We start from the raw sequence: 27,179 nt of genomic DNA on the forward strand, positions 1-27,179 counted from the left end.
AATACGCTGAAAGCTCCGCTTACGTTTCAGACCAAGTTTTAGCCCTCGCCCTGTCAGAGAAGTCGCCCTCACACTGGCGGCACAGCGGCAGCGGGTGGAGCACGCTGCCCAGGCCTGAGCTCGGGACACCCGCGTCCCCGTCAGCTGCGACGGCACCGCGCTGGGCCTCGCTGCTGACAACACGGTTTGCCCGCTACCTCCACCGGGCTCCAGCTGCTGCAGCCAGGCCCGCGTGGGGAAACTGCTTTTTTTTCCTCGTTTCTCGGTTTTGTTTTTTTAATGACCGTGGCTGCGGCGAGGCCCGGCAGCGCAGGGGCGGCTCCCGCCCGACAGGTGGCGCGGCGGGCGGCGGCCGCGGCGAGGAGGTTTGTCCCCGCTCGCCGCCCGTAGCCCGCCCGGCGGAGGCTGACGTGTAGCGGCGAGGCGGCGATGGCGGCTGCCTGGGAGGAGATTCGGCGCCTGGCGGCCGATTTCCAGCGGGCGCAGTTTGCCGAGGTGGCCCACAGGTGAGCAGGGCGGCGCCGGTACCCGCCGCGGCCTCTGGAGCCCACCGCCTGCCGCTGCGGACCGCCTGCCGGCGCCCCCTCCCCGCGCCGGCGGCCCTCCCTTCCCCCACTCCGCCCCCACGGCCCCAGGGAGCGGTGTGCCACGGGCCCCGCTCCTGACACACGGCGGGGTCCGGCGGGGTCAACCAGGCGCTGCCCCTCTGCAGTCCCCCTTTGGTTGGCGCTGACCTGTGTGTCAGTTCTTGTGAGCCCTGAAGGGGCATTAGGGCCTCCAGGGCGTGTATGCAGGTCCACGAAGGTGCGTGGGTATGTAATCGCCCTTCAGTTCAAGCTGCTGGACACCGTCACGGCTCCAGTGCTCTGTTTCTTCCTTGTGTGTTGTTGAGCAGTTGAGGTTGCTGCCCAGAGCTTGGTTTTTATTACCAAAAAAAAAAAAAAAATCCCAAACAAGCAAAAACATCCCCTAAAATAAAAAAGTGCAGAAGCATCAAAGATACAAATTCTGTGAGCACAACCATTCCTAAATTCACGGACAGGTGCATTCTTACAGCAAAAGGGGCTGACAGCTGTTCAGGAGAAGAGTAAAAGCTGTTTTAGAGAGATGACCCACACAAGTGAAGCCATATGGATGATTTGGGGGATGATAAGTAGGATCCTGAAATTAGTTTTTTGTGTTAAAAAGTATTCGCACAGAACAGCAAGTAATCTTCATTGTACTTCCTGTGTTTAGTATTTTTGAAACATCAATTTAAAGATAATTTTAGCAAGTACTTACTTAGAATAACTGATTATTCTTTATGCTGTTAATAGATTGTCAGAACGGAACTGTATAGAAATTGTCACTAAACTGATTGCGGAAAAGCAGTTGGAAGTAGTGCACACACTTGATGGAAAAGAGTATGTCACTCCAGCACAGATTAGTAGGGAGATCCGGGATGAGCTTCATGTTTGTGGTGGTAAGTGTGGCATTTGCTTTCTTCCTCTGGATTTGGAAGTTAATTTTGAGGACTACAGAAAGAATTTGAAAGTTTTCTTCAGTACCCTTAATCTTGCAAAAAAAGTGAGCTTGCTTCCTATTGCTTCATCTACACATTAATTCACCTACTATTATTTTATTTTCACTTTAGATCTGTGTTAAGCTTTTAGGTAAGCATATCAAGATATGTTACTTGGTTCATTTTCACCCATGCAGAATTTCTGAGGTAGAAGTGGTCTAAGAACCCTTCTGAAGGAAATTTGGCATTTCGGTATGGTTGAGTATCTGGCCCAGATGTTTGGCCTTGACTCAGAATTTCAAAATCATTCTCCTTTCATGTCATTAGTAATAACAATATTTTTAAATTGTCACTGACAGGTCTTTTATTTTACCAGTATGAAAAGCCGTCTGCTTTGTAAGATCTGACTTAGATATATAAGGAAGCAAATAGGCTTCAAACTGCTTTTTGTCAATGGTTTTAATGAGAAGACAGTGTATTGTACTTTTAGTTATATTTAAGGGTGCATTTCATGGCATCGTATGTTTGGAAAATCAAGTTCCTTATTATGTTTGTACAGATTAGTCATTTTCTTACTATTACCACAAGTATGCCTCAGTTTGTGTTAGGCCGTTGTGTATCATACCAGTATGATAGCTTGAATTTAATTTAAAGTTGCTGGTTTTTGTTAGTAGCATCATGCAAAGGTAGAAGGTTTTGGCAGTCTCCGTTTTGATACTCATGGAATAGTGGTCAAATCCAGATCAGCATCAAGGCAAAAACTAATTGGGAGGGAGTTTGAACAGTGATTTTTACTTCTGGAATATCTGTATTGGGTTGTCAGCAAGGCTGTAGGGTAGAACAATATGGGATATCTTGCACTGACCACCTGTGGTGTCCGTGATTTGACAATGTATAAAGCTGAAGTTGGTTTAATTGGTCTACAAAAAAGTAATGAAGAAATATGTTGTACACGATGGTCTATGCTATATTCTAAATCTGTTCAAACGTGTTTTAATTACTAAAAGTATATTTGTACTTTTTTTTGAAGGTCGAGTAAACATTGTTGACTTACAACAGGTAACTTTTTAGTAATAAAAAACTATACACTTATTTCCTTTCTTCACCTTGTATACTGTAAATATGGAGTTCATCAGTTATACTCCAGCTAAGTTATTTTTTTAAAAAAGAACAAACTTTATGAAGAGCTGGTAGCTCATGTCAGAGTACTGCAGATTACTTAATCCATCCATTTACTGCTTTATTGAAAGCTCCTCTCTGCTTAATGATAATCTGGGACCTCTGAAATCATAGAATCATAGAATCATAGAATCATTGAGGTTGGAAAAGACCTCTAAGATCATCGAGTCCAACCGTCAACCCAACACCACCATGCCCACTAAACCATGTCCCTAAGTGCCTCATCTACTCGTCTTTTAAATACTTCCAGGGATGGGGACTCCACCACTTCCCTGGGCAGCCTGTTCCAATGTTTCACCACTCTTTCAGTAAAGAAATTTTTCCTTACATCCAATCTAAACCTCCCCTGGCGCAACTTGAGGCCATAAATAAAATCTGCATAAAATATGCAGATTTTCTTTAAGAACTCTTCCTTTATAAACTAAGGGGGGCACACAGAGAAGAAATATGTTTCCCATTTAAATTTAAAGCTGCAGGAGCATGCATAATTAACTTTGCACGCCTCTTTGGATCTTCCCTCTGCCTTCATTAATCTCTTGTCTCCACTAATCTTTATCCTCCAGTAGTCTTCCTCTATGACTAATTTTCCCTTCTGGCTTGAGTAAAATTACTTGGAATCAGAAAACCTTTTTGAAAGACAATTTAGTATTTTCTGTTCATAGCTTTCTGGAATTTTTTATTATATAGGTTTCTTTTAACCTTGTCACAGTTGCAAAGAGAGCTTTTTCCCCCTAAAGCATTGCTGCTTTATTTCAAATCACAGATTAACTGCGTATGTGTGCAATAGTATAAAAAAATAAAAGCTGCTTTCCTCAAGACATAGGAATGTGTAAGTGTAGTATCTCGATGTTTGAGTACTAATTTCAATTTAAAGTTCTGATAAGAGGTTTTGTTGGGGTTTTTTTTTAGGTAATAAATGTGGACCTTCTGCACATTGAAAACAGAGCTAACGACATCGTTAAATCTGAAAAAACTATTCAGCTTGTACTGGGACAGCTTATAAATGAGTGAGTACTTTCAGGAGCAATATGTATAATTCACATCTCAATGCAGGCTAAAAGTGATGGCCAGCCTTAGTTGCTTCTGAAGCGAGATACATTTTTCTTGACTGCTACTAGGACTGCTTGGTGGTGATCGGCGCTTCTTTTCCAAATGGCGAGTGAGGCCGATCCCTGCAGAGCATCCAGTGAATCCATGGAGCAAAGGCCTTACTGAATGTCTCTGCCCGGTATCCTGCATTTAAGAGGCTTCATTTCTTTCCCAGTGTCTTTGTGTACAGCAGCCAGATCTCATTTGCTCTGTGGCTTTGCTATCCGCCTCAGCTATTGACAAACCCTCTCATTTTTTCCCACCTCTTGCTTTACTTCACGAACCTGAGATGTATGAGCAAGTTATTTCATGGCATTCAGCACACTAACAACCACTGAAGTAATACTCTTATGGGGTTGTCTCTAATATTGATTGCACTGCAGGATTTATTCTTGGCAAAGAATGTGGCTCTGTTGAAATAATTAAGACCTATCGTGCTCACTAAAGCCCTTTTATAAGTCTCATTGACATAATGTTTTCCTGTTCCTGCTTTTTGACAGTTTCATACAAGCAGATAAATGGCCAATTTTAATATTAGCCACCTGGTTAGCAGGCTTTCAAAAAAACCCCACATTTTCACTGACATTGTTCTCCTTTATTCCTTTAAAATAACTTTCAGTTTATTTTTGCCAAGATGCAACAGAAAGAAGTATAGTGCCAGGTCAATTAATAATTCAGCATGTGGCTAACAGGTTGATCTTGAATTTCACACTTAATGTGTTGGGTGTTTTTTTTTCTTGTTTTTAAACAAGGAGTTACCTGGATCAATTAGCAGAAGAAATAAATGATAAACTACAGGAAACTGGCCAGGTGACAATATCAGAACTCTGTAAGGCGTACGACCTTCCGGGAGACTTCCTGATACAGGTGATGCAAGCCACCAACCTAGCAAATGTAGAATTGATTGTCTTCACCTTCTTTTGTTACCTTTGCAATATCCATGTCTTTAATTGTGATGAGCTGCTTGTCATTCTAAGAAAAGTATTAAAAACATAAAGGTTGCAGTGTAACAGCTATTCACAGATTGAGGTTGATGTTTGCCTTTTCACTACTGGGCAAAATTTCTTCAGAATCTTTATGACTGTTAGGAACAGATTAGGATTAGTAATGTTAGGAACAGGTTAGATTAGTGTAAGATCTGAAAAATTATTTGTTTGAAATACTAAAGATGTAGGGGTAATTTCATCAGTCTCATTAACTACCCAGGAAGCAGAAATACAATGGTAGAGACCTTTCGATTTATTCAGAAAAGGTAAAATACACGTTCGTTTCTAGAAGCTGAAGCCAGACATTCAGAGTAGAAACAAAAAACTATTTACCTTTGTTAGTGACTATTGTAGTGTTTAAAAGGATTAGCTCTTACCATTGTTGACTTTTGGTCAAGGTTGGATTTTGTTTGGAAGATACTTTTTTCAAAGGCTAATCCTATGGCATGGGTTAGGTGAACAGTCATATTAGGTACCACAGACAACCTTGCTGACGCTCAGTTTATGAGCAGATTTCCTCTAATATTTGTCACATGATCAGCTTCTACAAAAACATTTCTAACATACAAAAATTATTACATGGTTTCTCTTTGTTTCCTGGGCAATGTTTCCTGAGTTTAGTTCACTTTGCAAGGATGCACATTTATAAACTGTTTGCACCTCTTTCTTTTGTGTTTATTGTTGCTAATTTTTATCTTGACTGTTTGAAAAAATGGATAGTGAATTTGTCTGCCACTGGTTTGTACAAAATTAATACAAAGGTTAAATCTTAGTTTTCATTGTGCATCTCCAAACCATACTAATTTATTTTGCAAGGTTTTCTTTCATCATTAGATACACATATATCTGATAGAAGAGGGCGTTGTTAGGAAAGCTGAATACCCTGAGGCTTGGAGTGTGGGCCATAAAGGCTTCAACTTACATGTAGCAAGACACGTTCTCAATATACCTAAATAATAATTTCCACTCGTAGTCCTCATTTCTGAATATTTTATCTGTCGTAGCAAAACTAATTTGCTGATCTGTTAATACAGATTTTTTGATTAATTTTTGTTCAATATCGTTAATATACAATTTTAGCAGTCATCCCAGCTTCTATTTACAGGCATTATCCAGGCGTTTGGGTAGAATTATTCATGGACAACTAGACCAGGAAAACCGTGGGGTGATTTTTACAGAAGCCTTTGTGTCCCGGCATCGAGCACGCATTCGTGGTCTCTTCACTGCGATTACTAGGTAAATTGCAACACCAGCAACCACATATTAAAATTTTTTTACCATAGGTTTTTATGGACCAAATTCACTTGCGATTGAAAAAGAACAGAAAATAAAGACCTATAGATAGATTTCTTTGAGTGTTGTTCAGTTCCTGGGTTGAAATATTTAGTTATATTAGACTCACTTTTTTGAAGTGGGGACCTCCTTTTGAAAGGAGAACAAGGAAAGTATAACAATGTACAATATACAACATACTTAAGTTTTTTGGCTGAAGAAAATGTTAATCGGTAGTTCTTTCATTTGTTTGGAGAGCATCTATCCTCATTGTCATTCCACTGCTCCCCAGTCAATTACATATTGATGTCTACCCACTACATGTGATTATAGATAATTTTTTCTTATTAAATCAATAACCTCTGCATCAATTTGTATGAAGATAAAAACTTGGGACAGCAGAAGTTTCTTTACAATAATTGTCATGGCTTTGTTACAAGATATAACTTCATAGTAATTTGAAATTAAAAACTTGTAAGCTGTGTTAACCATCAGTGTAGCACCCTGGGGCTAAGATATTATGTAGTTTTGTCCAGCTCTAGTAACCTCTCTTATTTCTAGATTCTCCACATCAATTTCAGGTCATTAACTTATATTGTTTTGTTTTTCTTTTTTCCAAGGCCTACACCTGTAAGTAACTTGATCACTCGGTATGGATTTCAAGAACATTTACTTTATTGTGAGTTTCATTCAGACTGTTTTGTATTTTTGTAAATTCATAGATTCTTCATTACTAGAAGTATGCTTTCAAAGAAGCATTTTAGTATATAGCCTTAATTCTGGAGTAAAGAACAATATATTTCTCTTTAGTGTAAAAAGTATTAAACCTTTTGTGCCATCCATAACTGAAGAGATGTTCTCTGTATCTAAAGCAATGAAAGCATATGTTGATGAAATGCTTCTGGGGGCAGAATGGTGCAAGTAGTACAGTACTCATTTTGTCATCTGTTTTGTTATTTGCCTTTAGCTATTGGCAGTTTTATCAGTGAAGCACACAAAAGGGGACAGATTTTATGTAGCCAAATGGCATTAACTACTCTGGATTTTATTTATTGACTTTTCTCTGTGATAGCAGAGGCAGAGCTTTTGTTATGCTCTTAGTTAAATGTCTTTATATGCTGAGAGATAAAGCATATCCTTAAACTGTTTGCTTTTATTTTCCGCAGTTCCTTTTTTAAATAGAAATGCATAAAGATTTCCTATCCAACTGCTGAAACTTTTAGGCAGTACTTAATTGTTTCTCACTTCTAATGTTGCAGCTTTTCTTTGACTACCCCCTCCTGTCTGTCCAAAATGCTGCTTCAAGCATCATTAGTCTTGGATGCTGGCTGACCAAGTGCTGCTGGTCTTCGGAATCCTTTAATGGTTTTCTGTCTCTTCTCATGAAAGTTAATATTTCTCTTCTGTTCCATTGGGTCTTTTTGCCTTCAGGGCATTGCACACTTTAGCTCCACTATAATAGCTCTCTGCTTACCTTCTTGTTCTTTGCGACAAGCTTATTCATTAAAAATTAAAATCTTAGAAATTAAATAAAATCATATAAACACTCTACTTTCACATAAACAATTTAAGGTTTCCTCTTTTTTTTGGAATGTACCATCCAGGTATTCATAGAATAAAAGGAAAATCTGTTAAACTGCATAATAGTAATGTTGCAGTACCCAACAAATTTCAGTATGCAATTACAGTCTTTTTCAAACAGGTCCTGCAAATACATGATCGTGTTTTGCTCACGTACAGTATTAATGTGAATTGAAGTTCTAGTGTTTTCCTGTCACCAGTAATCATCATGATGGCTAAGTGTATTTCTAGTACTTTCTTTTTCTTGGGTTTTGGGGGTTTTTTTAGTGAGTTTGTTCATTTTTTTTTCCTTTAGTTTTTCTTACTGTATTTCATTTCCTCTGCGGTTTCATAAGTTTCAAAGAGCTTTTTACTCACTGCCAGAGTACATTTGATTTTATTCTATCCATTTGCTGAGGTACCATTTCAATTTCACAAATGCTGGAAACTTGGAAAATATCTTGTAATGATATTACTTATACTCTTCGCTTTTTATGTTTGTCATTACTAGCAATGTGCTTTAAAGTGGTCTTTGTCAGTTTTGTGTCTTTTCCAGAAAAAAAAAGTAAGTTCAGTGTACTGGTTGTATAATTTACAAACAGCTAATTATTTAATCAACACTTAGTGTTGACAAGATAAACAATAGCCTTTGGTTCTATCACATAGCTGTGCTGCTATTCCTGTTAAGCTGGCATGAAGTTATGATAGAAAATAATTTTAGGTATGAGAAACTGTTTAAGTTAAAACACTAATTACAAAGCATAATGAAAGCACAGATGTTCTTCGTTTTTGAATGTTGTGTTGCTGATGTAGGACAGGCATGGAGGGACGCTTATTGTCTTTGCCAGACTTTGACAGAGACCTAATAGGACACTACAAACTACTCAATCACCTTTAAAAAGTAAATGTGAGATTACAGTAGTTCTGCAAAGGTCCTGTTGTTTTGATTTAAAACAAAAGACCATCTAGGCATAATTGTAGTAGGGGCTGTGAAATCTCCTATGAAAGCACCTTCTCTGCCCTGGAGTTTTAGAACTGGCACTTGAAATAATACAAAAATTAATCGGCATCTCCATTTCTCCCCCTTTCTCTGAAGACTCTAGTTCATTGCTAGTGCTCCACAAAATTATTTGAAAATCTATTAAAGTTTTACTCTTTTTCCCAAAAACTTTGAATAAAAACAAGTTGAGATTGCAAATAGAGAAACAAACTGTATTTTCTGACAATTGCTTAAGTAGAATAGGCACGTTGACTCTTTATTTTCTAGGGTAACTAAACTATTAGTAAGTATAAAAGTCTAATTTTATTTTCAGAATCTGTCTTATAAGCTCCATTTTATACAAGGTAACTGAACCATGGCAGAACATGATTTCTAGCTCTTGTCCTAGATTACGTAAAGCTGTATCTTGTTTAAATCAGTTTCTCTTCTACATTTGAGGGTAGGAAGGCTCTGCAGAGGGACCTGGACAGGCTGGCTGGATGGGCCCAGGCCAACTGTATGAGGTTCAACAAGGACAAGTGCCGGGTCCTGCACTTCGGCCACAACAACCCCATGCAGTGCTACAGGCTTGGGGAAGAGTGGCTGGAAAGCTGCCCAGCAGAGAAGGACCTGGGGGTGTTGGTCGACAGCCGGCTGAACATGAGCCAGCAGTGTGCCCAGGCGGCCAAGGCGGCCAATGGCATCCTGGCCTGTATCAGAAATAGTGTGGCCAGTAGGAGTAGGGAAGTGATCGTGCCCCTGTACTCGGCACTGGTGAGGCCGCACCTCGAATACTGTGTGTTCAGTTTTGGGCCCCTCACTACAAGAAGGACGTTGAGGTGCTGGAGCGTGTCCAGAGAAGGGCAACGAGGCTGGTGAGGGGTCTGGAGAACAAGTCTTATGAGGAGCGGCTGAGGGAACTGGGACTGTTTAGCCTGGAGAAAAGGAGGCTGAGGGGAGACCTCATCGCTCTCTACAACTACCTGAAAGGAGGTTGTAGCGAGGTGGGTGTTGGTCTCTTCTCCCAAGTAACAAGCGATAGGACGAGAGGAAATGGCCTCAAGTTGCGGCAGGGGAGGTTTAGATTGGATGTAAGGAAAAATTTCTTTACTGAAAGAGTGGTGAAACATTGGAACAGGCTGCCCAGGGAAGTGGTGGAGTCCCCATCCCTGGAGGTATTTAAAAGACGTGTAGATGAGGCGCTTAGGGACATGGTTTAGTGGGCATGGTGGTGTTGGGTTGACGGTTGGACTCGATGATCTTAGAGGTCTTTTCCAACCTCAATGATTCTATGATTCTATGATTTTTTCAGTGTAAGTACTGTTCAGCTTTGTTAATGGCAGTTGTGTTCAATAGCTGGTAGCTTATAGAGGCCTATCTACACTATGGGCATATCTGACAAAAAAAAAAATCATTATTTAATATGCAGTATTTCTTCTGGAACGAGGTTTTCAGGTAAATTTTCCTGTGTAGGTGAGCTAAACCTCCTTATTCTGTATTAAGCATGTTGTAATGTTGACTGCTACTCATATTTAATGAGGAAGAACCCGTACCATGTGATACCATTTAACATTCTGTTCCAGGGTAAAATCTGTCTTTTAATCTGACAATTTAAATCTGTCTTTTAATGAAATAGAAATCAACACAAACTGAGGATAAAAAAGCCATCTAGCAAAGCTCTGGAAATCAGCAGAGCTTGGCAGTTGATGTCACTGATTTTTTTTTTTAATCTATCTAGTGACTTAGGAAAAGGCAAAAGCAGAACATAGGAGGCAAATCAGATATTCCTGTGTACCTTTAATGGATTGAAAATACCTTATTTAGCATCGAGAAAGGCTTAGTACTTTGGTACTATGAGTTACCAATACATTCTTTGTCAGCAATATTTGCGCATTATCAGGAGGTTATTACTGGCAACCGTGTGAACATTGTAAACCATGAAGATAGTCACCAGTAGGAGGTGCCCACATTTATGCAGTTTAGGTAGCAATTTTTCATGTCATTTTAGTGTGTTCAGATCTCTCTTTTTCATCTTGGTTAACATGCAAGCAGGGAATTCAAAGAGAACATTATTAATAAAATGCTCATATATTTTATTGTCTGGCCAGAGAAAGATTCTTTTATGACTACATTTTCTAAATTAAAAGCTCGAACTGTCCAGGTATATGTTCAGTAAAAAGTGTTTTGATCCTGCCATTGTGGCTCACTCTTTTGAAACATTGTATGATTTCCAGAGCTTTTATCAAGACATTCTCATGAGTGTTAAAAATAATTGATAGAACTCAGAAATGTTTCACTAGAACAAGCACAAACAACTTGGGGGGGGGGGGAGAAGAAACAGGGAAAATAATTGCTGTGTTTTGATTAATGGATATATCGAAGTGAAAAATGTCGCTTCATTTATTTTCTTCTTGTAGCTGTGCTAGAAGAACTTGTTAACACTGGTCGTCTAAAAGGCACTGTGATTGGTGGGAGACAGGATAAGGCTGTGTTTGTTCCAGACATCTATGCCAGAACACAAAGCAACTGGGTGGATTCCTTTTTCAAGCAGAATGGTTACTTAGGTAATTAATCTATATTCTCATAGATAAAATATCTTTCTAAAATCAGTTTAGGTAATTGGTCTTACCCTAATATAGCTAATGTCTATAATGAAGCCTCACAAGAATAAGTGGAAATCAATACAGTAGTTGATACTCCTTCGTTAAAAGACCATCTTGCTTATAATGGTTTGTTACTTTATCACAAAGAATTCAGCAGAGAGAACCAAACTGCTAAACAGTAACTTTATTTCTCACAGAGTAACAAATGCTGCTTTTACTACTGTTCTGAAAACATTTCTTAGACTGCTCATTGTAAACTTTTCAGATGATCATGTTTGACCCACATGGTTGGAGTTTCAGTCCAGGTGTCCAGATTACAGCCAAACTTTGGCTGTTAATAGTCCAGATAGCCAAGCGTGCAGTGCACAGGAAGAACCTTTTCCTAAATAAGATTTGTAGAATTGGAGTGGGTAGCACTACTGTCCTGGTTTGAATCCGAACAAGTCTGTCTAACTTAAAGCTGAGTGGTGCTGGACGATGGTGTTTTAAAACAGGAGCTATGGGAAAATGTGGACCTGAATAAATAGAGGAATGTACCCTTATGGTCCCAAAGGGCCAGTCCATAAATAGCAGTTAGTCTTGCAGTTTGAAAAGGTTCGGCATAATTTACTGTAGTAGTATTAAGTGTTTCTGTAATATTGCTTGACCGATAGAGTATCTGTCAAAGTCTTTGAATGTTTTCAGAACATCTAAGTATAAATGGCCAAATAGTCAAAATGCTTTGCTTGTGAGGCATTGCACGATTCTACGAGTATATTGGAGTAACTTTTGAAAACAAAACATTTTGACATTGTATGTATTGTAAATATTGTTTGTGTTATATTAGAATAGTTTGGAAAGGTATTGCAAAGATAAACTTAATGCTATAAGAATCTGAAAAAAAAAGGGTTTTTTCCAAAACTCAGACCAAAGTCATGTCCATGATTTAATCTTCATATTTCTGTTAACTATGTTTAGGTGTAGCTTGTACTGAACTGCGTTTTAGGTCAGCATCAGCTTGAGGCTGCATTTACTTGTATAAAAACTATATGTAGTTCTTCATTTCCTGCTTTCAAAAAAAATTACCACATCAGATCCTGTATGTATATGAAGGTACTTAAATGTAACAGACATCTAACTATTTTATAGAATTTGATGCGTTGTACAGACTTGGCATCCCTGACCCAGCAGGCTACATTAAAAAAAGATACAAGTCCACACAACTCTTATTTCTGAGAGCAGCTTGTGTTGGTCAGGAAATTGTGGATCAAGTTGAAGCCTCTGTAGAGGAAGCCATCAGCTCTGGAAACTGGATAGATGTAGCGGTAAGCAATCCTTTCAGTTGTTGTTGTTGGATTTATTTATTTTGTCTTATTTTTGTGTCAGGTGATACTTTATTGAAACTACACATATCTATAATGAAAATTCCATGTTGTCAAAGAAGAATATTCCATTTAAGTAAAATAACAAGAAAAAAGGCATTATTTGCCTTTAAGTTGGTCTGAACAAAAACAGGGGAAGGACATATCAGTATTTGGTTGATAGATAACCTAAGACTAACTTTCATTTCAAAATTAGTGCTAATGTATTCTGCTAGAGAGCAATATATTTCTGTGGGGGTTTTTTTGGAAAAAAGTTTAAACAGAGGGATATTAGCCATTTTGTCCTGGCTAAATCCTAATTTTAGGCCTTACAGCATTACTTTGTCGCTTGTAAGAAGGCCTGCTGTTGTTTTGTGTTTGGTGTTATTCTGTATCTGTTGAGCTGCATTTTGAAGAAGTTGCCATGCATTTTCCCAGAGGTAACACATATTCTAGAGCAATGTTGATTTGGGATGTTAGAAGATTTAAAATAGTATTTACTCTTAAATTACTAGTTTAATTTTAAAAGTGTGATATATTCTAAATAGTTAACAGATGTCAAATGGGATGTCTGTGGATTCTGTTTATCCACGTGCAAGTATGTCTGTCCATTCTAGAACAGATTATTGTATGTAAATGATTTTGATTTTCTTCACCCTAGACTCTTCTGCCCAGCTCATTGTCAGTAGAAGATGTTGGGATTTTGCTTCAGCAAGTGATGAGATCTTTAAACAAAAATTCTTCAGATTTAGTCTTCACTGACACCATTGTGGTCAGTGAGAAATTTCTAAGCAGCTGTGCTGATCTGTTTTCTGATATGATGCAACAGAAAGCTGAAAAGGTACAGTTTTTTTGATTGGTCAAGATGCAATATACATTGAGTGTTGGAGTATAGTTTATGTGACTTTCTATTTGCTGTTACCATCTCTTTACATCTCATCTGAAATACAGCTTGAGAAGAAGGGCAAAAATGAAGAAAAGATTTGTATATGTAATCAGTGTAATTTAATGTATATTCAGTTGCACTCAGGAAATACCATTACACTATAACAGTATGATCAGATGCTGAATTTTGAAGAGGAGAATAAACGTCTCTTCATGTGTTACACTTGGAAAACACGGTGTTAGATTAGTATACTTAAAAATGGCCAAATGGCTGAAATGTTTCCATATGTATCTTCTGTTGCTGTGTGTATCTTTTTGCTATTAAGTGCATGTTCTTCATTTTAGGAAATGAAAAATAACCCTGTTAATATAATCACTGAAGAAGATTTAAAACAGGTTTCTGGTTTAGAGAATTCATATGCTAATAAAAAAGACAAAAAGGATGAAAGAAGAAAGAAAGCAACAGGTAAGGCATCAATATTTAGCTTAAGCCAAAAAAAAAAAAAAGAGGCTTGTTTAGCCTTGGAAATATTCAAATACAAAGTCCATATAGTCATCATGGACTATATTTTGTAGTCCATTAGTTGCCTCCAGTCCATTGCTGAAGATGTTTAAGAAATAATCCAACCACTTCTCATCATTATACTGTAGGTGTAGATATATCTGAGATATGTCCATGATAACTAATTTCAGGTTTAGAAGTGCAGAGGAAGTACCATAAAGATATCTTGAGTTAGTCCAACACAAGGCAGCTGGCTTCAGAAGCAAGGAATCCACGTTCGTTTATTAGTATGGTCACATAAGATTGAATTGTGCAATGAGGACTGACCAAACCAGTATTAGCTCAGGGACCTCTGTACCATTTTTTATTACACAGTGTAGATACACTCCTACTCTCCACTTTTCAGGGATCCAGAAAATGAAAGTATTTCTTAATTGTCTTCAGAAGTTAATTCCAAAATCACTCTGTCTAAATTGAGAAATGAGGTATTAAGATGGAGTTTTATTTGAGAATATTGTACATCTTTTCTAAGAATCCCGTGCCAGACAATTTTCTGTTGTTTGCACACATAATAGTTATTTGGAGATTCACACAGTTTACTTCAAGGTATATGCTGGGTTAAATTAATCCCAAGCCTTACTCCAGTTGAGTGGTGGCTGTTTGGAATAGATTTTAATTTGAAGAAGAATAAAAATGTGTGGTTTTAACCCTTTCAAAGCTTTCTGGTTTTTAAAACATTATTCAGACTAAAGACTGTATTTTCAGTCCCAAAAACTTTATGTGGCTCTTGTGTTGCTACAGCACAGCTGAGCAATCTATGTTGAACTCGCATGCGGAGTTTTATGTGCTACTGAAAGTAACAAAGCACTGATGCATCTAGCTTAATTGAATATACTTGTCTGCAAAATAAAAGATTACATTCTGCTTTTAAAAAGGCCATGACTGAGTTGACATGGAAACTAAACTTATTCTTGCCGCAAGAGACAGCAGATTTTTCTTGGCCATAGCTGAGGCAGAGAAGCTTGAACTTTAATTGAACTGTCATAAATAGAATGACTTCAGTTTCCAGCCCTCTGAGGAGTGAGACTCTACTGAGCATGTACTATGTGTCTAGACACATTCATATCCACAGGTAACATATGCTGCACCATCAGCAAGCACTACCCTGAAGTGGTTTTTTAGATGTATTACCTTAAAACAATCAACGTCACGGTTTAAGGATTAGATGTTGTTACTGTGTATTGGCAGAATGTGGCCAATGCCACGTTGCCTATCTCAAGGTCTGTGCGTGACTATATCAATATCTATTGTTTACGTGTAACCTGACGTGGCGTACTGTTAATGCAGTTCATACAAATATAGATTCTGCCATGTCTTGGATTAATGAAAATTTTCAAGATAAATTCTCTGTTGCCTATTTATAATACCATTTGCAACAGTCTGTTACAAACAAGTATCTGTAGAGGCATGTACTCTTGAAATCCTTTCTGTAGGTTACAGTCCATGGATCCTGTTGTCATAAAATACGGCTTTTCTGGCAGTAGTCTCTCTTGCTTCATCTCTCTGTGGATAAGATCTTGACTGCAGATTGCAGCTTCTTCTGTATGGCTATTCAAGTGGAATACAGAATGAAGGAAGCTTTGTTTCCAAAAAAACTAGTATATTGCACAGTTGACAAACAGTTTGTATCTGCTCAGCTGAATGCAGTCACATTTCAAATAAGTTTGTGAAAAACACCAACTCTTTTGTTTGGTTTTTTTTGGAGAGGTCACAGACTCAGGTGGTCTCACAAGTACACCATCCGCTGCTAGCTGCAAGTGAACTAGTTTGCTGTTCCTGCAAAGTAATGCTTAAAAATCCATCTATAGCACGTAACAGATGCAGTTAGCTTTGTGAGTAGTAGCATCTTGTCTTTGTGTTTCCTTTTCTTGAATGATACTGTTACATAATGTAGTCACTTGAAATCTTGGACCTTATATTTAAATGGCAAAGTAACTACTTTCTCAAGATTTAGTGCATGTATAGAACCAATTATTCTGGAGTTTAAATTTCTTTCAAGTGAAAGGGGAACAAGCTGTGAAAAAGGGAACAAACAGCAGAACAGCTTACCTTGTGGAGAGGGACTGTATTGCTAATTGAGATCCTGTCTGCAGTGTGAATACATGGATTATGGGACCTATGAACAAAGTAATTTGTTACGTTTGTCAGAACTGGAACATCTCGTTGCTTTATAGTCATCTAGGAATAGTTGAAAAAGAATTCGTGTTCTAGTTAATTGAATGCACGCTTCCAGGAATATTTTGGATAAATGCTTCCTGTGTAGGATTCTTTCTCTGAAAGAAAACTTAACAAAGTTACATTATCTGGGATATTTTTCAGTAGCTCAGTTATTCAACATCACTGAATAAAAATGCTAAATGCTTTCTGAGATGCTATTTTCAGCCAACAGAAAATCTCCCATTACATCGTGGGCACTCGTATCTCATCTGTTTCCAGCTGGAAAAAGATATTGCTCTTTTTTTTTTTTTAATCATATGTACATTTGATATGATTAGTATTTGTGGTTATTAATGACATTAACTTAAACAAAGCTTTGACTCAGTTGCTTTTTTTTCTTAAGAATGATACTTACGAGCCTAAGATTCTGGAATATATAGTGTAGGTCACATTTAGAATCAGGTTGTGTTTTTTTAATTCAGCATTAAGTAACACAGATAAATTACCATAATATTGTAAACTTTTTAAGTGCTACAACTTTACTGTGTACTGAGCAAATAATTCTCCACCAGAGGGCAGTGGAAGCGTGAGAGGAGGAGGAGGTGGTAACGCTAGAGAGATCAAGATTAAGAAAACCAAGAAGAAAGGTAGAAAGGATGCTGACAGCGATGAAGAGTCGCAAGCAACTAGCACAGGTTTGTCGTTTTAGTTTGGGCACTATCTATTCATACTGACATGTTTTTATCACTTGCTTTTCCACATCTCTCTTTTTCCCCACTGTATTGATAAGGTCAGGTAAAATATCAAAGAAGTTGAGAATACTATTTAGTTAGAATTGTATCAATGGATATGATGTTGCTATTTAAATGAAATGGACATGCCGTATGCACTGAAAAGTATAACTTAGTCTTTAAAATGGCTATTCAATTTAAGTAAAGGAAATGAGAGCATTTTATTTTTTTTTATTTGATTTTTTGTAGGAAATGCCTTAGATTTCGGGATGAATATTATACTTGGTTTCTTAACACCTGCTGAATAGCATATGATAAATGGAGAAGTTCTCATCCAGTTCCAAAGCTTAATTAGCTTAAATTAACAAATCATAGCAATGAAACAGTACTTAGATGTTTTTCCTCATAGGGATAAAATATACAGTCAAAATAAAGTTTTAATATTTTAAATAAGATTCATCTGTTTAACTGAGACTTCTGCATCTGAGCTAGCTACCTTTATAACTATTGACTTTGTAATGGAGGAAAGTACGTGCTTTGAAGGCCTAGCCTGTCTCGCTTGTTTTAGATGTGTATTACAGGATGAGTTTGAATCGCTCCCTGTTGGTGCCCATTTCTCTACCTTTACTGTTAGGAGAAGGAGCATGGATGGCTTCCTCAGAAGTAAATGCCTACAGTGTTAGACTTTTAGCAAACAGTGGTTGCAAATGAAACAATCATAATCATGTGTTATTTCTTTTATTCGATGAAGTACAAGAAACGTGTACTTCCATTTTAGACTTTCAATACTGACTGAAAAATACTTTTAAACACAATATTTGAAGTTATGAAGTACAGCATCTTAATTTTGTATGATACTACTCCCATAGATTACTGTAATTCACATATAAATGAAGTTATTTTTCAAGACTGCTCGGTTACAGAGTAAAACAGTGTTACATCACCTTTTTTTTGGTGTAGCCTTTCATGTTTTACAATTGTTGCTGCTTGTATTGCTGTATTGTAATAAATAGATTGAACCAAAATCCCAAGATAAATTCAGATGTAACCATTCGAATATAAATAAGACCCTTCCAAAACATGATTTAAGCTCTCTTTCCGCCTGTTTTTGTAGCCTTGTATGTTGTTCATTGCTACCGTGGCACGACTAGGGACATCATTGATTTCCATTCATTCAGTTACCTTACGTGCAGAATAAACCTGTTTTATGCTGCATCTGGAACATGGAGTGCCTGTCCTTTTCTGGTTCCCTGTCATCATCCTGATCTCATTCTTATGTGTAAAAACTAAATTCTGCCGCGTGCAGACAAACTTCATATTTTGTCCAAAACCAAAATACAGATGCACTAATTCGTATGCATTTACAAGCAGCATGTAAGTTGATTTTATTACTGGAACTTCTTGTCTGGTTTAATATTCTTGCTTTATCATGTCTCAAATTTTATACTGTAACCTGAAGCTTAGGATACTCTCTGTTACATGATTGTGTACCTTACTAAATGGGGTTTAAAAAAACCCAACAACCTTGTGAAATCCTTCAAATAGAAACGTTCTATTCAGTTTTGACATTTTAAAAAACTATTTGGTCTTGGTGACGTCGTCGTTTCTAAACTAATGGATGGGCCTGGCAGTTTGAAATGTATCATCAAAAATGTATGTCCTCATATACTACTTAAGTTGTCTGTTACAGAAGATAACTTCTAAGTGATCAAAAGAGAAATTTTGTCAGTTTTTATATGTGTAAAATTTAACTGTCATGTATAGTCATCCCTTTTTTTGCATTGTTGGTAATGCATTTCTTCTGTGGAGGTTTGGGCTTTGAGGCATTTCAATGTCTCTTGCCACAGAGTAACTGCAGCAAAACTAAATGTAATGTTTTCTCAATGAATGTTGCTCATGGCCGCTATAGGTAGGAATAAGCAGCCAGAGTTCCCTTTCATGTCACAAGAGGAAATTCAGGATGTTTTAAAGACCCGCATGCAGGATTGCCCTGAAGAGCTTATTACAGAACTTGCTGAACATCTAATAAGGTAATTTCAGTAATTCAACTGGAGTTAGAAAGTCTGTGGTACACTTCTTCAGATGAATCTTCTCCTCAATCTGTTTTCTTGCTTAGAAAAAAATGTTTTGCTGATGGAAGTGAACCACAATATTCTTTGTCTATACAGCTCCATGTTACATACTTGCTTATGTATTAGAAAGCCGTGCTGACGCAGTAATGAGAAATAATGCTTCTGCTTAGCAGTAGGTGGTTCTGCGTCCTTTGTCAGCAAGTGTATTTTCTGGTTCATGGGTGTATTTCCACCCCCTTACACTGATCCATGTTGGGGTTTCACCAGTCCCATCTTCTGTACAGCCCTTGGTATACGTTCATGTTCCCTGTCTTTTGTGGCTCTGCTGGTACCTGTGTGAACTGGGTAGTAAGCTAGGTCAGCAAACTGATCTAAGCAAACATGAATAACTTCTTTTAAAAGATGTTCCATACAAGAGAGAGGATGTGAATATGTGTGTTCAGGGCAAAAAGGACATGATAGGACTGTAACAGCCCAAGCTTGAATAAACTTGGAGTGCAATGATAACTGAATCTTTAGACGGGCCTGTGCTATTTTCATGCAACTTAAGTCTTCCCCGCTTACAGCTCTCATTGATCTGAAATTTGTCCACAGACCCCTGAAAGAGTTTGTGAATAGCGTTGCTTCTGGAAATCTTTTCTATGTTTCATCTTGTTCCCATTTAGGAGTTGTTATGAGTTAAAACCTTGGCAAGCATTTACATACCATGTATACTGTAACCAGTAGTACTTCTGCAATTACAAAAGTACATTTTAATTTCCTAGTGCTTTTTTTCTGATTTCAATTATTCGCTTTTTATTTATTTCACCATTCTGTGGCATTCATGCCCCATTCATTTACTGTGTAATGAGGGAGCTTTCTCTGTTGCTGATATGTTTGGAAAAACCTTCTACAGTTTTACACTTTGCTTAATGTTCCCTTTTTCTCCTTTCTTCTTCCCTGTTCGAAGACCTTTAACAAAAACTTATCAGGAGGTTGTGCGTTCTGTTTTTACGTCTTCGACATCTTCCTCTGGAGCTAGCAGAAGACAGACTATGAAGGACTTGCAGGAGGAATTCTCAAACTTGTACAACAACGTTCGGTTATTTGAAAAGGGAACAAAGCATTTCACAGGTACAATAAATATATACTTTAAAAAATGAATATGCTTCTTTAAGGATGTTGAATTTATTCCAGAATCTACATTCAAGGTCAAAGAAGAGGAACAGTTTAAAAAGGAAAAACTTAGACGTGTTTATACTGCCTAACACTGACCTTATGCTGGCGTGCATTGCTTTGTACACTTACTGAAATATGTTCTCTTTATTTCATACCCATAGTCTATTATATCTTCTGTCAAGATAATTGTGGGTTCTTGTCCTTCTTTCCAAAGTGTTTGCATCCCTTCCCAGTTTTTATTGTCGGGGGGAGGGAAGGGAGAGGAATTAGTAAGCTTACTTCATTCTGTCACCTGTGCCACTAATGAAAGAATTGAATACTACCTGATTCTAACAAGCCCCTGTTAAAACCTCTTTTAGGTTTGATACTGAAAGTAGCTGATCCTTGAGGGTAGTTTTTCAAAAATATGTAGATTCATTTTGCAGTGGGTTACTTTGTAAGGTGTCTTCTTTAGCTACCTATATTTTGTGACAGAAAAGTAGCATTAGGAAAATATTGTAGACATTTCCAAGATTCTCTGCTGTATTCAGCTTTCTTCTAGAACTTTCCCCGCGGAAAACTTATAACAAAAGGAAACACTAGCAAAAAATCCCAATATTCCTATGTTTAGGAATAAATGGAATTATTTCCCATTAGCCTCTGTTCTTGTACATGTGTTCTATAGCCTCTTTTTTCTAAATTTCTACTGTTTCAGTCTTAAAGTCATGTGCCTGCTCTTCTGTTTAACTGCTTGTCCTGTAGACTTTTCCTTTACATACTTTTTATTTGTTGATGGATAGCAGTGGTTGTTCATTAGCGGTTCAGGAGGATTGTACAGGGGCTAGTTTACTGCTTATACAGGTACACCTTTGAAATACTAACAATGCATTAAAATGCGCTTACAGACCTGAAAGCTCACATTTTTCACTGAAGAATGTTCCATGAGCAACTGCAAATGAGGCATGTTAGCCTCATGTATCCGGATAACTTTCTCATACTACTCATGGTTGATAGAGTCCCTGTTTTAGGAGGTGCTGTGATAACTGTCATAGGAATCAGATAACTATAATAAGTTACTTCTAATGACTTCTTTCTTTTAACAGATGAGACTCAGACTAACCTTACCAAACACCTGTTGAAGACTGTCTGTACAGATATTACAAATCTTATTTTCAACTTCCTAGCATCTGATTCAATGATGACAACAGAAAATTATTCTACAATCACAAGTGAGGTACATAGATAACAGTTCCTTTTTAACAGTCTCAAGTAGATCGGTGATGTTTATTTAATATTTAATTATCTTCTGTTTAAATATGCCTACAGCTAAAATGGTAATTAATATTACGGATTATTTCCATTCTTGTCTCATACAGGTCCGGACCAAGATTTTAGGTAAATTGCCAGAAGACACCAAAGGTCCTTTAACTAAACTGCATACTTCTCTGAATGGCAAGGTAGAGTGATCCAGAATCTTTGAGTTCAGATTTTCCGTTCTGCTGATACAATGCTAATAAACAGCTGATATACATAGTGTAGTACGTAACTGCTGCTGCTGTGAAGGACGAAGGCAAAGTAATCTTTTGAATTTGTGTAAGTCAGTGAGAGTAAGTACATTTTCATATCTGTGAATTGTAAGAGGTGAAAAGGCGATCTTACATTTGGATACTGATAGTCACCTAGCTCTTTGCTTCTAGATGGAATCCAGTGTATCTTTTATGTGCAGGTGAGAAAAGTAAAAGCTGAGAGAGAATCTGCAGTTTAAAGTGGTTGATGTTTCTTGTATTTTGTTCCTGAAGTTCCTGATTGTTCTCCCATGTATTCTTAACTAGTAAAATCCTGGATATTTTAAAAAAACCCTTCAGATTATGGCAGTGTAAGTACAAAGGAAAGTAATTTATTAATTCTTTTATGCAAAAGGCCATACTGATATGTTTGTTAAGAAAAAATGTACCTGTAAATAATCGTAGAACATGTATTCCTTTTTTAATTCCATTTTTAAGACTAATGGATTATAGTTTGTTTCAGTATTTAAGTTTATGAACTATTAGAAGATTAATAAAGTTAATTTCTACGAAATACTTTCTACTTTCTGCGTTCTTCCATAGTTTATTCCAAATGTATTCACAGTCATCTGTTCATGTGATTAATTGTGAACAGTAGTTACCCTTTTTTATAATCTGCAAACACGTATTAAGTATTTATATTGTTTTTTAATAGAGCGTAGAAGATTTTCTTTCGTGCCTTGATTCTGCAGTGGATATTTGTGGTATTATGGTGAAAAAAGGAGACAAAAAAAAGGAAAGGTACCTTAATTTTATTTATTCTATGCACAGTATGTGAAATGTAGCTCTGTTGCTGCACAAATGTTAGATGGGTAGTTTGGTAGCAGTCACACAGAATGTGTAAGTAAGAGGCAGTCTTTCATTCCAAACTGTTTAACTGAAAAATACAAAGTCAAGCAGTCCTAATTCCATGGGAGAAGGAGGAGGGGAGAGTTCATATTCGGCTAATTTGCTTGACTCACTGCTTACTGTGACATAGTTTATAAATTCTCTAGGGGGCTTTCAAAATCTGAGCTACACCAGTGCTAGCTTTTTTTTTTTTTTAATGTGGAATTTCACATAAAGAAATGGTCAGTCAGAGGAGAAAATTAAAATTAATTGAAGTTAGATAAGTTTTAGAGTCTATTATGAACTACTATAAGACAGAATGAGAAACATATTTTTATATAATGTATTCCTGTTCCTTAGGCAAGTCCTGTTTCAGCATAGACAAGCTCTGATTGAACAGCTGAAAGTCACAGAAGATCCAGCTCTTGTTCTGCACCTGACATCAGTACTGTTATTTCAGTTTTCAACTCACTGTATGCTTCATGCACCAGGAAGATCAGTACCACAGATCATTAATTTCCTAAGTGGCAAGATCCCAGAGGTATTCCTTTCTAGATTTTTAAGGGGAAAGTACCTTTTTTCTATGACAGAACATAAAAGTTGTGCCTTACACTATTTCTGCTGCATAAGACTGGCACCTTTGTGTTTCATGTCTAATCATTACTTCATGTACAGAATATACAATTTCTCTAATCTGTATTGTATTTCAAACCTATCATTTCAGGGATCTGTCTTCAATATTTTTTTAATAAAACTAAAAATCAATCTGTTATTAGTACTGTAGCTTTTGTCTTTATCCATAGAGACAGCTATGTATTGAGGGATGTTCTAATTCATATAACTGAAAATTTTTACACTCTTTTTCCTCCCAGCTAGAGCATGGTTGCTTTTTAAACTTTTCTAATTCAGTTTTAAAGAAAGATATACCTCTTCAAAAGTAAAAATACTGAAATGCACTTTCATTTTTCTGCCTCTTTGAATGTCTCTCAGAATTTAGGTTGCAAAATACCTTGATGGAAATATATTTATGTATCACTACCCTCTTTAGGCAAGAATGGGAGAATGCTTTTTTAATTAAAGGTCTGTGTACCTTCTCCGTAACATTGACATTCCTTTGTTTTGTTCTGTTTTTTCCCCTCAGGATCAGCATTCTCTGTTAGTCAAATACCAGGGATTAGTAGTGAAACAATTGATCAGCCAGACTAGGAAAACTGAACATGGAGACGGTGACACAACAGATAACCTGGAAGAGGAGGAAGGCACAGATACCATTCGAAAAGAGCTCCAGGAAATCACTACCGCTATCAAAGATCTTGTTCTCAGACCTAGGAAATCTTCTGTAACAGAGGAATAAAATTATTATTCAGTGCATCCACATCCATGATATAGTCAGATTTTATTTTTTTTATCCTGAAGGGAAGGATAGCAGAAAATGCTTGACAAACTTTAAAATTTGGCTTCTAACAATTGCAAGTCACAGCCAGGGAACACGGTTGTTGGGTGATGGTGGCAAATGGAGTTTTGTTGTGTACTACTACAGTGTACGTGTAACACACATTAAATGTAGATGTGACAAGCACAGTTGTGGACACTGGGTATGAAACTAGTGTTTTTTAATTGGCATCTTCATGTGAGGCCTTAAGAAGTGGTTATTCTTCAAGTAACAGTGTATTCTGTTCCATACGCACACAGACGTATAGTTTTATTTCTCTGATTTGGATTCATAGTGATCTAAGGCTTGCCTGTATATCTTAATTTCAAATACTAGTTTTGAAAGATATACTGATACCTAATAGTATACCAAGGAAAGGCCATCTTTACTTTTTGATATCATTAGTGGATGTTTACAGCTTCTGTTCACTGGACCGCAACAGTAAAAACATTGAGTACAAGTGTACATTGCTAAACTTAAGAAAAGTGACCCAGTACTAATGTGAGTTTCTAAATGTAGTGAAAGCTTCTGAAAATCGGCACACTCATGCTATTAATGTGTTCTGTTAATGTCCGTAATAACAATTCATTTAAAACTTGTAATTCGGACAGAGGAGGTGATACCCTTTTGCACTGGCATTTTGGGAGTGGATGAATACTGTTACGCCTGCCGTGTTTTACGTGCTGTATGTTCATTCGGTGGACTTGTTGAGTTCTTAGTCCAGTTCCCATAGCAGTTAGAAGCACTCGCTTGCATTCTGTCAGCTCCTTGAGAGAACTTGTGGTATTCTGTTTATCCTGAGTTTCTTGAAAAGAATTTAGTTTATGATCTTTCTACATAAACTTTATAGACCGAAATACTGGCTAAAGTGTTTCCCTCATGTTTTTTACCAGCCTTATTTTTACAGGAGCAGTACTGCATGTCTTCAGGAAAGTGGAAAAATGTGTAAAATAGAGTTCTGCCACTATTAATGACATAATTCTTGTATGTCAAATATACTTCTAACTTATTTTTAAGATAAGATAATTTTCAAACCAGAAATATTTTAGTTGTATTACTTCAGCAATGCCCGTTGATTTCATATGTGTAATTTCATGTTTTTGCTTAAAATCAGGTTTGAGCAATAAGACAAGTAATAGAGTTCTTTTCACTAAAAATGTCATTCACCCGTTCTTGCCAAAATTCTTTGATGCTGAAAGAAAAAAAATTCTGTGCAAGCCCTACTCTGTTCAAGTATTTCTGTTTTCCAGCAGTTCACGTATTCTATAAGCTGGATCATAAATATTCCCAAGCCTGAAATAGCAACAGATGAAGGTTGAAGAGGCCAACTATGGAAGCTCAGTAACAGATTAACCAAGGTTAAGTTAATTTTGGTAAGGTAAAAAATACATATATAAAAGGCAGTAACGTTTAACAATGTTCAGATCAATGCTGATCTTTTACCAACTGTAAGGCAAAACAGTTTGCCAGTTGTAAGGCAGAAGCAAAGGTAGTTGTTTCTCTTTCCTTGGCTGAAGGCCATCATAGCTGACAATAAAGGACAATGAGGAGTAAGAGATGAAAAATATTCAGGCTGTTTAACTTTGTTTAAGAAATAGAGTTTGCATACAGGGAATAGGTTTGATTTCTTGTTGTTTAGCCAGAATAATTATTCCGCTCCTATACTGAATGTAGACAATTTTATATGATATTGAACTATTTTGTAAATAATATGCCATATGACATTCTGTATGCAAATACGAAATTATTTTAATAACATTAAATGAAGTATTTAAAATGCATTCTGTTGACTTAGCCAATGGTTGATCATCTTGCAACTTGCAGCTTTCAACCAGCAATTGGTAACATGCGCCATTTGACTTAACATGCCATTCTGAGTGTCCCTGTATTTTTGTTTGATACTGTTTTATGCTGGAATAATAATGAACTTCTTATAAAATTTACTATATCATGTGTTAGACTTGCTATATTGTAGCCAATGTTATAAGGATGATTAAAAAAATATATTCTTTGAAATAGATACAAGGGAAGCACTACAATTCAGAGATACCTTCTGGCTACTAACAGAATTCAAGGAGACATAGGTTGGAAAACCTTCCCAGATATTTTTGTTGTCTCTTAGATGTGGAAAATCAGTCTTTAGTTTATGATATAGAAGTATTTTGAAAGAGAAAGAAAAGGAATATTCACAATTTCCTGAATATTTTGCTAATTCATGAGATTTTTCCTCTCCCTAGGAGGAATGTATGCAGGAGGAAGAGTAATCTTGTCTTAGAAATCAGAGGTTCAGTTCACAAAACAAAACTGCCCTTTGGAATATCTAGGAAAATGAAAGGCAATACAAAGTATACAAATTGACGCTTTTACATTGGTTTTAAGCATTTAGTGTCAGCCTCTCATTGCCCTTCACCTACGGTATTTAAACACCACCATTATATTTTTATAGACTCGTAAAGCTGATGTGTATACATATGCACATATATACATATATACATATGTATATATACATATGCATATATGTATATATACACAACTATTTATAAACATGCATCTCGTAGCCCATTTGCTGCCACTCTCAGCAAATTGGAATGGGTGCATTAGCCATAGGTAGAATAATACCTTTCTCAGCAACAGCCTTTCCTTTCCCTGTTTTTAAGTGGCAAAATGTGACTTTTGTAGCTGGTTATTTGCAGGTCTGCTGGAAATACGCAAACTGTTGCTCTGTTAGAATTTGCAGCCTTCTTTCCAATTCTCTTGTTTCACAGCTTCTTAAAAAAAAAACCAAACCTTTCTAAGTTTCTAAGTAATAGTACTGGGATTTGTTGTCTGCATGAATCCATCTTATGGCTTGTTCAGATAAAACTACAGTACTTCTGTTCTCTGTGTAGGCTCATGAGTAGGCTACTTATGCAGTGGTTGCTCCTTGAATTTTTCTAATAATTTCTTCTAATAAGTAACAGTTACATTTTCCGTAGGCTAGGAAAATGGAAATTTCTACATTTTGTTTTTTTTTTTTTTTAATAAGTTTAGTACTCTTGCAGAAGACACAAGAGTGACTGTACTGGGTCAGACCAAAGGTCTGCGTAGCCCAGTATTGTGTCTCCAGCAATGGCCAGAAGTGGATGCCTAGGGAGGAATATAGAACCAGGCATGTAGTGATTTTTCCCTTGAGTGCTTTTTGAGCCTCCAAATATGTGCTACTCAAACTTTTTGAATTATGATTGTACTTTAAACATAGAAAATGGTAATTAGCTGAAGCTTTTGTGTAAACCGGATACTTGTGAGAGCAGAATTCCTTTCT

The 27,179-nt window shown here is 37.0% G+C and overlaps 1 protein-coding gene across 1 annotated transcript; it reads left to right on the top strand.

The window, feature by feature from the left end:
- Positions 1 to 418: 418 nt before the first annotated feature.
- On the top strand, positions 419 to 25,831 carry UFL1 (UFM1 specific ligase 1). Its single transcript, XM_076333260.1, has 19 exons — positions 419 to 506; positions 1,317 to 1,462; positions 2,532 to 2,560; positions 3,590 to 3,687; positions 4,522 to 4,636; positions 5,861 to 5,991; positions 6,648 to 6,706; positions 10,984 to 11,130; positions 12,298 to 12,473; positions 13,171 to 13,350; positions 13,740 to 13,860; positions 16,686 to 16,808; positions 18,754 to 18,874; positions 19,866 to 20,029; positions 21,157 to 21,287; positions 21,430 to 21,510; positions 22,274 to 22,359; positions 22,807 to 22,987; positions 23,588 to 25,831. Exons 1-19 carry the CDS (start codon positions 430 to 432, stop codon positions 23,798 to 23,800), a joined length of 2,379 nt encoding a protein of 792 aa, XP_076189375.1. The 5' UTR covers positions 419 to 429; the 3' UTR covers positions 23,801 to 25,831.
- The last annotated feature ends 1,348 nt before the right edge of the window (positions 25,832 to 27,179 follow it).

The sequence above is a fragment of the Aptenodytes patagonicus genome, chromosome 3 (assembly GCF_965638725.1).
Source record: "Aptenodytes patagonicus chromosome 3, bAptPat1.pri.cur, whole genome shotgun sequence".
NCBI classification, from domain to species: domain Eukaryota; kingdom Metazoa; phylum Chordata; class Aves; order Sphenisciformes; family Spheniscidae; genus Aptenodytes; species Aptenodytes patagonicus.

What these genes read in the sequence shown, in the direction of transcription:
- UFL1 (XM_076333260.1), top strand. Translation starts at nt 430, where the DNA reads ATGGCGGCTGCCTGGGAGGAGATTCGGCGCCTGGCGGCCGATTTCCAG. An exon ending in CAAGCAGAATGGTTACTTAG is followed by an intron (nt 11,131 to 12,297) that starts GTAATTAATCTA and finishes ACTATTTTATAG; the next exon opens with AATTTGATGCGTTGTACAGA. An exon ending in TAAGTGGCAAGATCCCAGAG is followed by an intron (nt 22,988 to 23,587) that starts GTATTCCTTTCT and finishes TTTTCCCCTCAG; the next exon opens with GATCAGCATTCTCTGTTAGT.